The sequence below is a fragment of the Hypanus sabinus genome, chromosome 18 (genome assembly GCF_030144855.1).
Source record: "Hypanus sabinus isolate sHypSab1 chromosome 18, sHypSab1.hap1, whole genome shotgun sequence".
Taxonomy (NCBI): domain Eukaryota; kingdom Metazoa; phylum Chordata; class Chondrichthyes; order Myliobatiformes; family Dasyatidae; genus Hypanus; species Hypanus sabinus.
This window is the reverse complement of record NC_082723.1, coordinates 68,134,905-68,152,598: the sequence shown is the minus strand read 5'-3', so window position 1 is coordinate 68,152,598 and position 17,694 is coordinate 68,134,905. Positions and strand designations below refer to the sequence as shown.

Here is a 17,694-nt window from a genome sequence, read left to right as displayed (position 1 = left end):
TGACTTCTGAAACCAAATGGCTGCACCAGTGATGATTTGATGTGTCGTATTAAAGTGGGGTGAATACTTATGCAATCAATTATTTTGTGATTTACATTTGTAAATAATTTAGATCGCTTTGTAGAGATCTGTTTTCACCTTGACCTGAAAGTCTTTTTTTGTTGATCAATGTCAATAAAACAAATTAATTCCTCTGTAATTTAATGTTGCAAAACAGTAAGACATGAAAACTTTCAAAGGGGGTGAATATTTTTTACAGGTACTATACTGTATATGTGTCCAAGATGTTTGAACAGCACTGTATGAGCAGAATCAGACCATTTGGCCCATCGAGTCTGCTCCACTATTCCATCATGGCTGATTTATTATTATTTTTATTCTTTATTTATTATCCCCTCAACACCATTCCCCTCCTTTTCCCCGTAACCTTCGATGCCCCAACTAATCAAGAACTCATCAACCTCTGCTTTAAAGATACGTTTCCTATAGTGGAGGAGTCTAAAACCAGAGGGACACAGCCTCAGAATCCATTTTGAATGGAGATGAGGAGGAATTTCTTTAGCCAGAGGGTGGTGAAACTATGGAACTAATTTCCACAGATGGCTGTGGAGGCAAAATCATTGGGTATATTTAAATCAGATAGTGATAGGTTAATTCAGATTCTGAACAGAAGAAGTAACAAAAAGGAGACATAAAGCCCTCTGATGTTCAAGCATCAACAGACCTGACCATACCATTCACCAACCCCCACCCGCAAGTTATCAGCAATGGTCAGTGAAGGTGCCTCTTAAGCATCCTCTATACTCTCCAATTACCCTCCCTAGCCTCTACACTAGAACATAGAGCACAGTACAGGTCCTTCGGCCCACAATCCTACTGTAGGATCAATGTCACCCTTCCCTCTCACATAGCCCTACAATTATCTATCACCTATGTGCCTACCTAAGAATCCCTTAAATACCCCCAGTTTTATCTGCTTCTATCACCACCCATGGCAGTGCATTCCACACACCCACCACTCACGCCGTAAAAACACCTACCTCTGATATTCCCCCTTATACTTTCTTGCAATCATTTTAAAATTATGCCCTCTTTTATTAGCTGCTTGTGCCCTGGGGAAAAGTCTCTGACTGTCCACTTGAATTATGCCTCTTATGATCCCGTACACCTCTATCAAGTTACCTCTCATCCTCCGTCACTCCAAAGAGAAAAGCCCTAGCTCACGCAACCTTTCCTCATAAGACGTGCTCTCTAAACTAGGTAGCATCTTGGTAAATCTCCTCTGCACCTGCTCTAAAGTGTACACATCCTTCCTATGAAGATGTGTCCAGAAATGAACACAATATTCCGAGTGTGGTCTATCCAGGGCTTTGTAGAGCTGTAACATTAGCTCTGACATCCCCTTCCTATACTCTCCTCCAATCATCTTAAAATTATGCACACTTGCATTAGCCGCTTCCCTCCAGGGAAATGGGCACTTCATCTAAGCCTCTTATTATCTTAGTCACCATCTTTGCTCCAAAGAGTAAAGCCCTAACTTTCTCAACCAATTACCACAGAACAGTACAGCACAGTACTGTCCTGATGTTGTGCTGACCTTTTAACCTACTCCAAGATCATTTTAACCCTTCCCTTCCAAATAGCCCTCCATATTTATTTCAATCATGTTTCTATCTAGGAGTCTCTTGTATGCCCTTTATGTATCTACTCTGCCAACAATCCCTCAGCCTCTCCCATTAAAACTTCAGTGATTTGCCCTCAGACATGGGAGACATTGACCAAGCGCGTGCATCATGTTACCTGTAGAAGTGCCCAGTCCTCGCTAATCAGCCACTCTGGGCTGTCTGTTCCACCATCAGCAGGGGTTTTGGTCAGCGTGGGCAAAGGTTTTGCAAACGGTGCCTGCTGCTTCATGAACAGGTTCTTCTTCTGGTCTTTAGCCTCACGGCGCATCTTGAGCATGCAGGGTGTTGATCTGTCGAACAGTGATCGGGGCGGGGTGACTGGCTCCCCGTGCCGAGCTTTCTTAAACTTCTTTCCGGCAGCTGCATCAACAAAGGTCAACACGTCTGTCTCGCTTTCTGCACATACAAAAAGCAACACTGGCCGAATGCTTTCATTACAGATGTCCACCAACCATTCCTCCTCTCTGGGTCTACCACCTGCTTCAAGGGTGTAATTAAACCACTGAATAGACTGATAACAATTGTTGCCACTTCATACCAAGAAACCCCACTTGGTTTGGCTCAGTTTGGAACAGTAGTATCTTTAATATAACAAAATATCACAAGGCATTTCTCAGAAATGTAAGCACCAGAATGCAGTACAGCTTTAGTTATGACGTATAGTAACAGGCCTTCTGGCGTATCATGCCCAAACTGATTATCAAACACCAATTTACATTAGTTCCATATAATACTAGTTATTCCCTTACATCCCACCCCTTCTCCATCTTCCCCATTCCACCACTTAACTACAGACTGGGCTATATACTGGCTAATTAACCCACCATCCCCTCCAAGAGGACCACAACCTTGTCATAGGGTCTAGAGGTTTGCGTGCCTCAATGATCCGGAGAGCTGTGTTGGCTGGAGTCTGAGCTTTATGATTTGGCTCTTGGTAGGGTCACCTATGCCAAACAGATCAAGGGGTAGAGGTCAGACTAAGAGTGGTCCACTGGTCCTCCAGGTTCGGGGGTTCAGCTCAGGGATAACAACCCTGACTGATAAAACAAAACTGTTATAGAAACAGCAATGAAGAATCCTTCAACATATGTGTGTGATGGTATTTCTGAGTCTCCACCTGGGACTTGTATGACTGACAGCACTGAAAGCTGAGAGGAAGCTACTGACATGTGAAGGAAGCTCTGAACACCTCCAGGGATGGAAGACCTTCATTGCTGCCCTAAATGCTAGCGGCGTAACGGGCAGTAACTGACCCACCATCTCATGCGCCTGTATAAAACCTCCCTGCACATGGGTGACATTTTTAGTATAGGAGGCAAAATATGACGATGGGATAAACTACTTCACTATGAGACTGACACGGAGGATCGATTGCCCTGGGTTGCACATATTACAAAATGAGTATAGATGTTGGGTCACACTCAAAATGCTGGAGAAACTCAGCAAGCCAGGTAGCATCTATGGAGAGCAATAAATCAGGATGTGTTGAAGGGTTTTGGTCCGAAATGCCGACTGTTTATTCCCATCCATGGGTGCTGCCTGATCTGCTGAGTTCCTTCTGTATTTTGTATATGTTGCTCAAGATTTCCAGTATCTGCAGAATCTCATGTTTATGTTGTGTAAGACACTGGTGAGGCTGCACTTGGAATATTGTCAACATGAGAGATTCTACAGTTGCTGGAAATCCAAAAGTAACAAACACAGGCTGAGATCCTTCTTCAGGACTAGAAAGGAAAGCAGAAAATGTCAGTATCAAAAAGTGGGGGGGGGGGGGGGGGAGGAGGAGAATAGTTTGGTGATAGGTGAAGACAAGCAGAATGGAAAGATAAAGGGCTGGAGAGGAAGGAATCTGAACAGAGTGGAGAGTGGACCATTGAGAAAGGGAAGGAAGGGCACCGGGTGAGGTGAAAGGCACGTAAGGAGAGGCAAGGGGCCAGAGTGGGGAATAGAAGAAGAGAGGACGGGAAGGCAATTTGTTTTTAACTGGAAGGAGAAATCAATATTCATGCCATCAGGTTGGAGGTTACACAGACATAAGGTGTTGTTCCTCCATCCTGAGGGTGGCCTCAGTTTGGTACATGTTGGAATGGGAATTAAAATGTTGGGCCGCCGGAAGTTCCACTTTTGAAGGATGGTGCAAAGATGCTCAACGAAGTGGCCCATCAATTTATGACTGGTCTCATTAGGAGTACCGGACACAATAGATGACCCCAGCAAATTTAGAGGTGAAGTGCAGTTTGAAAGGACTGTTTGCAGCCCTGAATGGTGGTGAGGGAGGAGGAATATTATGTTCAGTTCTAGTCACCCAGCTGAAGGAAAGATACCAGTAAGATGGATTAAGAGCGTAAAGGAGACTTACAAGGTTGTTGCCAACACTTGAGGGACTGAGTTATGAAGAGAGAGGATGAGCAGATTGGGACCTTCTCCCCACTGGACCATAGGAGAATGAGGAGTGATCTTATAGAAGTGTTCAAGATTGAGGGACATAGATAGGGTGAATGTGTACAGGGTTGGGGTAGGAGGGAACCTTTTCAGCCAAAGTGTTCAGTATATGATATAAGCTGCCAGAGGAAGTGGTTGAGGCAGGTAAACTAGCAACATTTAAAATGTGCTTGAAAAGGTACATGGAAAGGTTTCAGAGAAAAATGGACCAATCACTGGCAAATTGGATCAACTTAGAAGGGAATCTTGGTTAGCATCGACTAGTTTGGCTGAAAGGCCTTTTTCTGTACTGTATGACTCAATAACTAAGACAAAAGAGAAAACTAATTCCCTTCCCAAGGCAGAGACTGGGATTAGCACAGGTTGATTATCAAATTATAGGACAATTGCATTAAAGTGTTCAAAATCTGGAAGGATGCATTACATTGTTAAGGGCAAGATCCTTAATAGTGTTGCTGAGCAGAGAGATCTAGGGATCCAAGTTCACAGCTCATTGAAAGTGGCAATACAGGTCAATAAGGTGGTTAAGGCGGCTCATGGAATGCTTGCTTTTATTAGACAAGGCATTGAGTTCAAAAGTCATAAAGCAGACGTTGATAGGTTCTTGATTAGCCAGGGTGTCACAAGTTATGGGGAGAAGGCAGGAGAATGTGGTTGAGAGAGACAATAAATCACCATGATGGACTCAATGGGCCAAATGGCCTAATTCTGCTCCCAAGTCTTATATTATGAAACTCTGGTGAGGCCACATCTGTAGTATGCGATACAGTTCTGGTCGCTCCACTATAGGAAGGATGTTGATTCTTCTTGGAGAGGGTGCACGAGAGGTTTACCAGGATGCTGTCTGGTTTGGAAGGCATGTGCTATCATGAGAGACTGGATAAACTTGTTTTCTCTGAACAGTCGGAGGCTGAGGGGAGATCTGATAGAGGTTTACAAGATTATGAGAAGCATAGAGTGGAGAGAAATCTGTTTCCCAGGGTTGAAATGTCTAATACCAGAGGGTATGCATTGAAGGGGAGAGGGGGGTCGGTTCAAAGGGGATGAAAGGGGTATGTTTTTTACTCAGAGAGTGGTGGATGCCTGGAATGCGCTGCCTGCTATGGTGGTAAAGGCAAATACATTAGAGCCTTTTAAGAGATGTTTGGATAGGCAAATGGATGCAAGGAAGATGGAAGAATATAGGCATGGTGTAGGTAAAAGGGATCAGTGCTTGGGATTTTTGATTTATCCTTTTAGCTAGTTCAGCACAAAATTGTGGACCAAATGGCCTGTACCTGTGCTGTGACGTTCAATGCTCTATGTAAATCACGATCAAATTTCTATCATCAACTTATGGAGGGATCATGATCATTATTACACTCCTACCACACAGGCCATATCAAGACTGGAGAGGGCAGGAGGTGGCTAAGTCTAGATCTCTTCCTTGATCAATATTTTAATTAATGAAATGTGCCCATATTCTACATGAGCTGCACATTGCTGATATGCTTCCTCACCTGAGGGGTCCATCTTTAATCTCTTGTGTTCCTTTCGGACATAAACAGGGGGCAGTTTGGACTCCTGAATCGGAGTAGTATCATACATCAGGCACATTACTGGATCCATATAGATATCATTGTCATCCTGGGGCGGTGTGGGAGGTGTCCAAATCTGCCAGAGATAGAAAGCAATGTAACCCATTCAGATTTTAAACTTAAGAAAGATTCTAAATCCTTTTGAAAGAAGTGGGTGCAATGGGGCGGCGTGGCAGCGTAGTGGTTCGCACAATGCTTTACGGTACAGGTGACTGGGGTTCAATTCCCACCGCTGCCTGTAAAGAATTTGTACCTTCTCCCCATGACTGCATGGGTTTCCTCCAGGTGCTCTGATTTCCTCCCACAGTCCAAAGATGCACCAGTTGGTAGGTTAACTGATCATTGTAAACTGTACTGTGATTAGGCTAGAATTAAACCGAGGGATTGCTGTGTGGCGCAGTTCGAAGGGCCGGAAGGATCTTCTCTGAGCTGTATCTCAATAAATAAATACTCACGGGCATTATTTCAGGCTGGCCATCCTTAACTTCTTTCACATACTCCTTTACAAAGAGAGGAAAAAATACAATTGAGTGAAATTGTCTTTTCAATCAACAGCAAGAGCAGGAATAATTTGTTTTTAAACATGGCCTGAAAACTGTAGGGTACTTTAATAAAACACTATATATAAGAAAAATTCCAGCAGCACAGCGACAAAGGCTACGAGCACAGGAGCATTTCAGTTACTGCACGGCAGCTAGGAGGAACTCACAGTGCACCAACAGCACGAGACTCTCATCACAATTAAACCAGTATATACCTTGTTGTATGCATCCTCCCGGCTGTAAGTGAACAGCACATCATTTTCTTCATCTTCTAGCTGTCTCTTCTTTTCCTCTTTCAGGCTGTGCAACTGTCCAAACTCCCACACCCGCTTTGCAGCTTTCACCTGAGCCTGAGGCAACCGGCACAAATTACAGTTATGGCTCAGATTGTTCTTTCAAAGTGGAAAAAACCTCCCAATAACTTCATGTCAGTATCCATACAAGTGATTTGGTTCTTTCAATACTAATGGTTTGACAATAACAACGCCTATTATTGAAGTAGTACGTATTATGACCACATTAAACAAAGGTTGACAAATTTTTACGCTGGTGTTCAAGCTGTGATTTAAGATTCAAATCAGTGGCAACAGGAAAATTACAATTAAATTTTACATAAACTCCCCTAAATTATTGATTAATTCAAGGACACATCAGATGACCTTCTTTCAGAAATTGACATTTCAGGATCCTAGGCATTAGGAATCTAATCATGCCAAGAAAAAGTGACGAAGAGCAAAAAGTGACAAGCTCTGGTTCCCAAGACTCTTTGCTAGTGAAATTTCCTCACTCCACATCCTAGAATTAGCACTGCTGAATTAAGTGACTTCCCAAATGAGAAAGAGAAACTTTGGTTTGCCTAGCCTTGCAATCCCTAGCATTCAGAAAAATGAAATGGTCACCTTTACCCAGTGTTCCCCACATTCTGCATTTGTTGCTGCATATCTGTTAATTGACCAACTATATTTATTTGTTATGTGCTATGTCGTACAAGGTGGGCTATCATGATCGATGGGCTAAGTGGGTTCTACAGCTTGCCCAAGGGGGACCTGCAGATTGGCGGAGGGAAGAAGTGCCTTACACCTCCTTTGATAGAGACGTACCTCCACCCTGCCACCCAAAACCAACTACATACCCATCTTTAAAACCAAAATCTATAACATCCAGAACCACTTCTCGGCAACTGGAAACAGAAACTAACTTTATACTGGTCTCTGGACTTGATTTCAAGAGTAATAATATATCCCTCTCCATCATAGTCGGAATCATGGAACAGTTTCAGACAAGAGTCCTTTCATTACACATGGATAATTACTTACTTCAGGTAGTTTCTGCTCTGCTGGTGTTATAAACGCTTGCGTCAGCTCTAAATAATTCATTGCGTACTTTTCAACTGGGGTAAGCTGCATGAAAACAAAACTCAATTTCAGACTGGAAATTTCACAGAATCATTAAATTGCTGAACATATCTGGCATAAACCACTAACATTGATAGTAATGGAACCAGTGTATAATTGGAAAAGTTTAAGGTGCTCACAGCTAATTTCCAGCTCTTCTATTTAAAACAGGGCAAGGACTTCGTGAGTATACAATTGTAGTAAGGGCAGGAAGTTCTGTTGTAACTAGAAATAGTTTATTTAGCATGTTAAAGGCTTATTCTTGAAACAACTATATGGAGAGATTTACCTGCAGTCTAGATCTTGAAGGCAGTGTTGTCCTGTACTACCTGCTAGAGCTTCATGCAGTAATGGAGAAGCATTTAGTCAACCAGTACTCTGAAGAATGGTTTGATGTCAATGCCAGCACTTTGTGTTGATGGGTTGTGGATCAAAGTGCATAGCCATCACTGAGCATGACATGTAGACAGCAGAAGTGAACATGCTCTGTCTGATTAGACTAATGGAACATGACAATATAATAATGGACTATGAACACCTTGCTACAGAGCTGGGTATTTATTATTAGCAAAACTGCATGGATTTGGCCCTTCTGGCTCTTCAAGACACACCACCCAGCAACCCCAACAAACCCTGATTTAACCCTAGTCTAATCACAGGACAATTTACAATGACCAGTTAACTTACTAACTGGTACGTCTTTAGACTTTAGGAAGGAACCAGAACACCTGGAGAAAACCCACACATTCCACAGAGAGGATGTACAGACACCTTACAGAGGACACTGGGATTGAACTCCAGACTCCAACACCCTATGCTGGAAGTGTCACACTAATTAAAGACTACAGGTCCAGCAATAACCTACTCCACTAGGGCAGGATGAAGAGGAAATGCCACTACTTCCATGTTCATCCATGTCACACGCCACCAAGAGCTCCTTCATTGTCGATGGGTTTAAACCTGGATGTTTCTGCTCAAGAGCATTTACAGTCATCATCATCATGTGCCATGTCGTTTTAACTTGGGTGAATATGGTCTTATCTGTAACCATGACTGTTCTTGGCAATGTTTTCTACAGAAGTGGCTTGCTATTGCTTCTTCTGGGCAGTGCCTTTACAGGACGGCTGACCCCGGCCATTATCAATACTTTTCAGAGATTGACAAGGTTCTGCACAGAAGATTAGTTAGGAAGGTTCAATCGTTAGGTATTAATTTTGAACTAGTAAAATGAATTCAACAGTGGCTGGATGGGAGATGCCAGAGAGTAGTGGTGGATAATTGTTTGTCAGGTTGGAGGCCAGTGACCAGTGGTGTGCCTCAGGGATCTGTACTGGGTCCAATGTTGTTTGGCATATACATTAATGATCTGGATAATGGGGTGGTAAATTGGATTAGTTAAGTATGCAGATGATACTAAGGTAGGTGGCGTTGTGGATAATGAAGTAGGTTTTCAAAGTTTGCAGAGAGATTTAGGCCAGTTAGAAGAGTGGGCTGAGTGATGGCAGATGGAGTTTAACACTGATAAGTATGAGATGCTATATTTTGGTAGGAATAATCCAAATAGGACATACATGGTAAATGGTAGGGCATTGAAGAATGCAGTAGAACAGAGTAATCTCGGAATAATGGTGCATAGTTCCCTGAAGATGGAATCTCGTGGATAAGGTGGTGAAGAAAGCTTTTGGTATGTTGGCCTTTATAAATCAGAGCATTGAGTATAGGAGTTGGGATGTAATGGTAAAATTGTACAAGGCATGGGTAAGGCCGAATTTGGAGTATTATGTACAGTTCTGGTCACCAAATTATAGGAAAGATGTCAACAAAATAGAGAGAGTACAGAGAAGATTTACTACAATGTTACCTGGGTTTGAGCACCTAAGTTACAGGGAAAGATTGAACAAGTTAGGTCTTTATTCTTTGGAACATAGAAGGTTGAGGGAACACTTAATAGAGGTACTTAAAATTATGAGGGGGATAGATAGAGTTGACGTGGATAGGCTTTTTCCACTGAGAGTAGGAGAGATTCAAACAAGAGGACATGATTTGAGAGTTAGGGGGCAAAAGTTTAAGGGTAATATGAGGGGGAAATTCTTTACTCAGAGAGTGGTAGCTGTGTGGAATGAGCTTCCAGTAGAAGTGGTAGAGGCAGGTTCGGTATTGTCATTTAAGGCAAAATTGGATAGGTATATGGACAGGAAAGGAATGGAGGGTTATGGGCTGAGTGCAGGTCAGTGGGACTAAGTGAGAGTAAGCATTCAGCATAGACTAGAAGGGCCAAGATGGCCTGTTTCCGTGCTGTAATTGTTATATGGTCTGCTCAGTGTTAGTGGTTGCATAACCAGTACTTGTGATATGCACCAGCTGCTCATGTGACCATCCACCACCTGCTCTCATGGCTTCATGTAATCCTGATCAGGGACTAAGCAGGTGCTACACCTTGCCCAATGGTAACCTGCAGACTAGTGGAGGGAAGAAGCACCTTGCACCTCCTTTGGTAGAGGTGCATCTCCACCCCACCACCCATATTTAGGGAGCATCTCCTGCAAACTGCAGCTGTTCATGGCAGCAGCTCCACTAACTTCAAGAGCACTAAGGATAAGCAGTAAATAATTGGCTTGTCTGAGAAGCCCATGTAGACGGTAATGCAATGAAATGCCGTCCAATCCAGTTTGCATGTCTTTATTCAAAATATAGGCCGGCTGGTGGCGTAGTGGCATCGGTGCTGCTCTTTGGAGCAAAGGCTCCGGAGTTCGAATCCAGCCGGCTCCAAACCCATTCTCCTGCCTTCTCTCCATGATCTTTCACACCCTGACTAAGAAAACCACAAGTAATTGGCTGCAACAGCAATTTAACATTAGTGAGCATGTTTATGACAAAACCCAGTCCAGATTTTAGACATTTAACGGTTGCACTATCAGCATTAATTGTGAATAGGTGGCGAGAATTAGCCAACAGGAGGCTGAGGGTAGATCAGACAGAGGTTTATAAAAGTAAGGGAGGAACAGATAGATGGCCTTTATCTGTATCCTTTTTCCCCTTGAGGTGTATGGGATGGTGGGAGGGCTAGCACCTCTGGTGAAAGAACCTGTCATGTCCATTCTAGGGAAGCTCACTCACCTTTGGCCCCCACTGGACACTCAGCTCTCACCTGTGGCTCCAAGGAGCTGTCTGCATGAGACAGCAGCCACACCCCAGTACACAGCTTTAAAAGTTGGGCTAATCCAGGTGAGCTTAGCCATAGGCCTCATACCCCAGTGAGAGAGGGCCATGGCTGTCTTAGCACACAAAGTCAGCACCAACAGACTGGGTGGACGAGATCTACAGTGAGATCCAAAGCAAGGAAGGCAGTTCTGCATCGAGTTGAAATGAGCAGTCAATGGATGCTGCCTGACCTGCTGAGTTCATCCAGCTTGTTTGTACGTGTTGATTTGACCACAGCATCTGCAATGTATTTTGTGTTTAGTTCTGCATCGTTCTCTGGAGAGCAAAGGTCATGACGAGGCACAGAAGATGTAATGGTCAACCACTGGAACCATGGAAAATTCCAGTTTGTGAAGCTTGTTCGTACCATTGGACCAGGAGTTCTGAGGTAGAGTGAGTGTAACTGCCCCAGTCCAAAGGCTTTTCCATTTAAAAAACACTCCCACACAGAAATCATGTCATCGTCCGGCAACCACCATCTTATTCGCAGGATCGAAATGTTTAACACCGGAGGGCATAGGTTTAATTTGAGAGGGGGCAAGCTCAAAGGGGATGTGAGGGACAATTTTTTTTAAAGACACTAGAGAGTGGTGGGTGCCTGGAATGTGCTGCCAGGGGTATTGATGGTGGAATCAGATACAATATAGAGGGTCTTAAGAGGCTCTTACATAAGGAGCAAAGTTTAGCAAAACTTGGTAAGTGTGATGGACATACACAAAATGCTAGAGGAACTCAGCAGGCATCTATGGAAACAAATAAACAATTGATGTTTTGGGTCGAGACACGTCAACAGGACGTCGACTGTTTATTTCTCTCCATAGAGGCTGCCTGACCTTCTGAGTTCCTCCAGCATTTTGCTCTTGTGACTCTGGACTGCCAGCATCCACAGTATCTCTTGTGTTTAAGTGTGACTCAGACTGCTAATGTACGCAGTGAATTGGTACAAGGAGCTGGACTCTGTTGTCGGCAACTCAGTGATTAAGCTTCCCCTGAAGATACAAATAAAGAATAATTTATTGCAGTTAACACAGTCATGCTGAACCAACTGTGCCTGTTGGCTAAAGATATATTCAAACAATTCCAAAAATGCATTATTAGATATTAAAACTAGTAATGAATTTTGAAAGCTCCAGGGATATTTAATACAATAAATTTGCAAAGAAATTGTCCTCCAGACTTCAAAATATATACATTAACAATGTAGTAACACCATGGTTACATCTTGTACAAGAGATGTATAAACCAAACGAAGATGCCATGGCCAAAAAATACCAGTGTCCCCTTTGACTCTCACCAATTTTTATTGATGCACCACAGAAAACATATTGCCCAGATGCATCACGGCTTGCAACTGCTTTGCACGCGACCACAAGAGATTGTAGAGTTGTAGATACGGCTCAGCACATCAGAGAAACTGGCCAGCTCTCCATGGCCTCTGTTTAATACCTCAATGCCTAGTAGCTGGACCTCTGAATGCAGGCAAGTGAGCACAGGGCAGCTGGGTGAACAGAACTTGCTGCAGTTAAGAAAACCTATTGCACAGGACATGCCCTCTTGTCATTGCTACCATCAGGGAGGAGGTACAGGAGGCTGAAGACACATACTCAACATTTTAGGAACAGCTTCTTCCTCTCTGCCATCAGATTTCTGAATGGATACTTAACATGGTTTGGCTTAGATATGAAGGGCCAAACTACATCCTCCATAAGGCTCAATGTATAAAGATTACCAGAAGAAATAAAACTAATCACCTGCTCCACAAGTGCTGCCAATCCATCCAGGTAGGTAGGCTCCTCGTAGCTCACACACCTACACTTCTCCGTGGCTTTGTCAACCGCACCTTCGTGTTCATTCCTTGCTGTCAACTCTGCTTTACCGAGGTCACCACTGTCCTGCTCAATGCTATTCAGTGCCTGGACAGAACAAGTAACAAGGTTATTATCAATAGGCTCATTTATATTGACACTGTTCCCCATCTAATGTTTCTAGCACAACAGCAACTGGAGTGAGTGGGATAAGCTGAGGCCATGCTCTCTTCTTGCTGCTGCCATCAGGAAGAAGGTACAGGAGCCTCAGCATTCACACCACCAGGTTCAGGAACAGTTATTAACCCTCAACCATCAAGCTCCTGAACCAGAGGCAATAACTTCACTCACCCCATCACTGAAATGTTCCCACAACCTATGAACTGACTTTCAAGGACTCTTCATCTCACGTTCTCAATACTTATTGCTTGTTTACTTTTGTTTTTTGTGTTATTTGCTCAGCTTGTTGTCTTTTGATGATGGGTTTTTGTCCATCTTGGTGTGCTGTTTTTCATCGATTCTATTCGGTCTCTTTTTATTTACTATGAAAATCATTGTGAATCTCCCCTGAGAATCATTTTCTTGCAGGCATTCACAGTAAGTACAAAGAGACACATTAGAACCGATGGAAGACTGCACAGCTGGGCAAACAACTGATGTTTAAAATACAAGAAGCTGCAAACACAAAAAAGAAAAAGCAAAGCAGTAATAATAAAAAAAGAACAAAATAACAAATATTGAAATCATCAGTTGTAGGGTCTTTGAAAGTGAGCCCATAGGTTGTGGTATCAGTTCAATGTTGGGGTGAGTGAAGTCATCCTCACTGGTTCAAGAGCCTGATTGATGGTTGACGGATAACAACTATTCCTGAACCTGACGGTGTAGGTCCTAAGAAGAAAGTAACACAGAAAAGAAAGGAGCATGGACTGGACAGTGGGGGAAGGATGCTGTTGTCTCGTGACAGCGCTCTGTGTAGGAGTGCTCAGTGGTGGGGATGTGAATTTCTGTTAGCAAAAATGCTCTGGTGTAAGAGTTTGAATGTATTCCACTCTTGCTAGTACTGAGCTGACTCACTTTAAATTTACCTCTGAACCTAAAAGGATTTCAAACAATTACAACCAATATATTTTATGTATAATGTGTTAATTCATTTACCAATTATCCACCTCTTGATTTGTTTCATTTATTGTTTTGCTTGGGAAGAAAAAAACCCAGCCTTCTGCTCTAAATACAAATCAAGGTTATGCTCTCAGGAAGTGGGAATGTTTATACCAATCCAATTAAAATTAGTTCATGGCAAATTCATGCAAAGCTCTTTAGAATTTTATTGCAATTGATTTTTGCATGGCTGTTAGACACTACACTGTGCTAAGAGCGATCAGTTTTTAAATAGCGTCAGTTGTGTGCGCTTCCGTTCAAAAGGCAGTGGTTTTTGTCACTGATAGTTGGCAAGAAATAAGCAGCAAGGCAATTCAGAACTGTTTTGCTCACTGTAGTTCAGCATGGGGATGTCTGAAACAGCCAGAAGTGAAAATAAAACAATATTACTACTTCAACAAATTAGGAAAGATGAAAAACTTGAAGCCACTTTGCACATTACAATGAAAAACAAGATTTGGAGGATGCAATTATTGAAAGCATCGTATAAAGGCAGTCCATTATCTGCACCTAGTTTTGCGCTAATTTTGTTCATTTACAATAGAAAGAACACAGAACAAGAGAAAATCTGCAGAAACTGAAAATCCAAGCAACACACATACACAAAACACAGGAGGAACTCAACAGGCCAGGAAGCACTGTGGAAACGAGTAAGCAGTCACCATTTCAAGTTAAGACCCTTCATCAGGACTGGAGAACAAGGGTGATAAGTCAGAGTAAGAAGGTGGGAGGAGGGGAGGAAGAAATACAAGGTAGTAGGTGATAGGTGAGACCGGGAGAGGTAGTGGGCTGACGTAAAGAACTGGGAAGTCGATTGGTGAAAGAAATAAAGGGCTGGAGAAGTGGTAATATAATAGGAGAGGACAAAAGACCATGGAAGAAATGAAAAGGGGTGGAGAACCAGAGGAAGGTGATGGGCAGGTTAGGAGATAAGGTGAGAGAGAGGAATGGGAATGGGGAATGGTGAGGGAGCTTGGGGGAGGGATGTTGCATTATTGGAACTTCAAGAAATCAACGCTCATGCCATCGGGTTGGTGGCACGCCAGATGGAATATAATGTGTTGTTTCTCCAGTCGGAGCGCAGCCTCATCCTGGCAGTAGAGGAGGCTATAGACTGACATGTTGGAATGGGAATGGGAAGTAGAATTAAAATATGTTGCCACTGGGAGATCCCGGTTTTACCAGCGGATCAAGCTTAGGTGCACAGTGAAGCATAATTTCCATTACTCTCCAGAATTCTCCATAACAAATGCCATCTCTAATGGGATCCCTTTGATACCAAGCACACCTTTCCTCCACCTCAACTTTGTGCAGGGATTGCTCCCTATGCGACTCTCTTGTCCATTCATCCCTCCTACTGATCTCCCTCCTGGCATTTATGTTTGCAAGCGGAATAAGTGCTACTCCTGCCCCTACACCTCCTCCCTCACCACCATTCAGGGCTCCAAGCAGTCCTTCCAGGTGAGGCGACACTGCACCTGTGAGTCTGCTGGGGTCATCCACTGTATCCGGTGCACCCGGCGTGGCCTCCTGTATATTGGTGAGACCCAACGTAGATTGGGAGACTGCTTTGCCAAGCACCTAAGCTCTGTCTGCTAGAAAGAGTGAATTCTCCCAGTGGCCACTCATTTTAATTCTACTTCCCATTCTGACATGTGAGTCCTTGGCCTCCTCTATTGCCGGGATGAGGGCACACTCAGGTTGGAGGAGCAACACTTTGTATTCTGTCTGGATAGCCTCCACCCTGATGGCACGAATGTCGATTTCTGAGACTTCCAGTAATGGCTCCCCCCTTCACCATTTCTCACCCTATCTCCATCACCTCCCTCTGGTGCTCCTCCCTCTTCCCTTTTTCCTTTCTTCCGTGGCCTTCTGTCCACTCCTATTAGATTCCCCCTTCCCCAGCCCTTCATCCATTTCACCAATGTCTTCCCAGCTCTTTACTTCAGCACCCCCCCGTTTCACCTATCACCTACTACCTTGTATTTCTTCTTCCCCGTCTCCCATCTTCTTACTCTGACTTCTCATCCTCGTTCTTTAGCCCTGATTAAGGGTCTCAGCTCGAAACGTCGACTGTTTAATCTTCTCCACAGGTGCTGCTTGCCTGCAGAGTTCCTCTAGCATTATGTATGTGTAAGACTGACCTAACGCACAGATTTATAGTACTGTAGAGGCACTGGGAGTGTTCTAATCTGTTCTGTGTCCTATTTAAATACATATGTTACTTAGTTAAATAGTAGTTTGTCTTTTTAATACCTTTTATCTCTTTCTATGGCCCCAGTGTGTCCCAATTAACCGGAATCCACTGTAAGTGGATTCAGTAACAGATTATGGCCAATGAACTCAAGGTGCTTGTGGAAGCCGTGCATCTGCATTGTATTGTGTGCAGCACATTTATTATGTTTATCATGGTAGTCATGTGGACGGGAGTGTGGTAAACTCAAAGACTTTAGTTATGTATTCATACTTTGTTTACGGCAGTTTAGAACTGGGAAATGTTGGGTGCCATACCTTTTGTTGACCACTTAATTACATTTGAAATCGCTCAGCTTTGCATAAGTCCACTTACGTACATTTACCATCGCGAGTTTTAGATTCCTAAGTTCCATCACTTCAAGATTGTATGTTTTGCTAGTTACTAATTAAGGATTCAATACATTTCTTTGACTTTTTGGAACATTATTACTGGATTGATCTGAGGACACATCATACAAGATAACTGCACGTGGCTGCCAGCAGAGGCATTGGTTTGTTTACATTTACAGTGCTGAATGGAGCAATGGCACCACCTTGTGGTCAAACTACGACTGGGTTTCTGCAAAGGTAAACACTCTTTGCTGGTGAATCTGTTGTTAATAATGCACAATTCCCCAGTGTCATTGTACAGCAAGATGATTCAGAGTGCTTCGAGCAACTCTATCAAACGCTATTCAGTGCCAAGCTGGATTCTAAAACTGCTAGGGCAAGCAGGGGAAGCTTGATTAAAGAGCACTGTGACCTCATAAAATGTCAAACATCCTTCAAAGCAATAACGTAAATTTACAATCGGTACTTTGCAAACCATTTTTGAACGTGGAAATTGTTCCCACAGTATGCATTTCATAAATTTATAATAGTTCAGAGGCTATAAAACTATATAAAGACAATTCGGATGATATTGACACTTCCTTTTCACCACTGAACCACGCTCCACCATGTGACAGGTCTGCTCATCCAACCTGGATGAATTTCTACTTCATCTGGGAGCAGATTTCCCAGAATGCAGGTAAGGAACCTTGAATTTATCAAACAAAATCAAAACTTCCACTGAATTTACAAAATTCCATGTGATTTCAAGATGATCTGCAAATCTGTTTGCAAAAGATAACAAACTTACTTCAAAAAAATTAATATAAGGGTGGCACAGAAGTTAGTGTAACACTATTACAGCACCAGTAACTTGGATTCAATTGTGCTGCTGTCTGTAAGGAGTTTGTATCCAATCTCCCTGTGGACATGGGGGCTTCCTCTGGGTGAGCCAGTTTCCTCCCACATTCCAAAGAATGTGTTGTGTTGGAATCGGTTGTTCTTTATGCTATTAATAAGGTATTAGTTGAATTAAGTTTTTTTAGAAAGACTTAAACTTGACAAGGTACCTACCCCATGCAAGGTTTTGAGAAAGTAAGGAAGCATGGGATCCAAGGGGACATTGCTTTGTGGATCCAGAACTGGCTTGCCCACAGAAGGCAAACAGTGGTTGTAGACAGATCATATTCTGCATGGAGGTCGGTGACCAGTGGTGTGCCTCAGTGATCTGTTCTGGGATCCCTACTCTTTGTGATCTTTATAAATGACCTGGATGAGGAAGTGGAGGGATGGGTTAGTAAATTTGCTGATGACACAAAGGTTGG

At 43.1% G+C, this 17,694-nt stretch overlaps 1 protein-coding gene across 13 annotated transcripts in view; it reads right to left on the bottom strand.

The window, feature by feature from the left end:
* The window catches only part of ep400 (E1A binding protein p400), a 217,800-nt gene that overhangs the window by 48,277 nt on the left and 151,829 nt on the right, over positions 1 to 17,694 (bottom strand). For 11 of the 13 annotated variants that reach the window (XM_059994609.1, XM_059994601.1, XM_059994605.1 and 8 more), the window contains 6 exons: positions 12,593 to 12,754; positions 7,563 to 7,646; positions 6,462 to 6,596; positions 6,160 to 6,204; positions 5,627 to 5,780; positions 1,801 to 2,081 (listed from right to left, as the gene is read on the bottom strand). In XM_059994609.1, the coding sequence (XP_059850592.1) occupies positions 1,801 to 2,081; positions 5,627 to 5,780; positions 6,160 to 6,204; positions 6,462 to 6,596; positions 7,563 to 7,646; positions 12,593 to 12,754 (861 nt within the window). The remainder of the gene's footprint in view (positions 1 to 1,800; positions 2,082 to 5,626; positions 5,781 to 6,159; positions 6,205 to 6,461; positions 6,597 to 7,562; positions 7,647 to 12,592; positions 12,755 to 17,694) is intronic. The other 2 variants (XM_059994608.1, XM_059994613.1) reach the window with 1 other exon arrangement.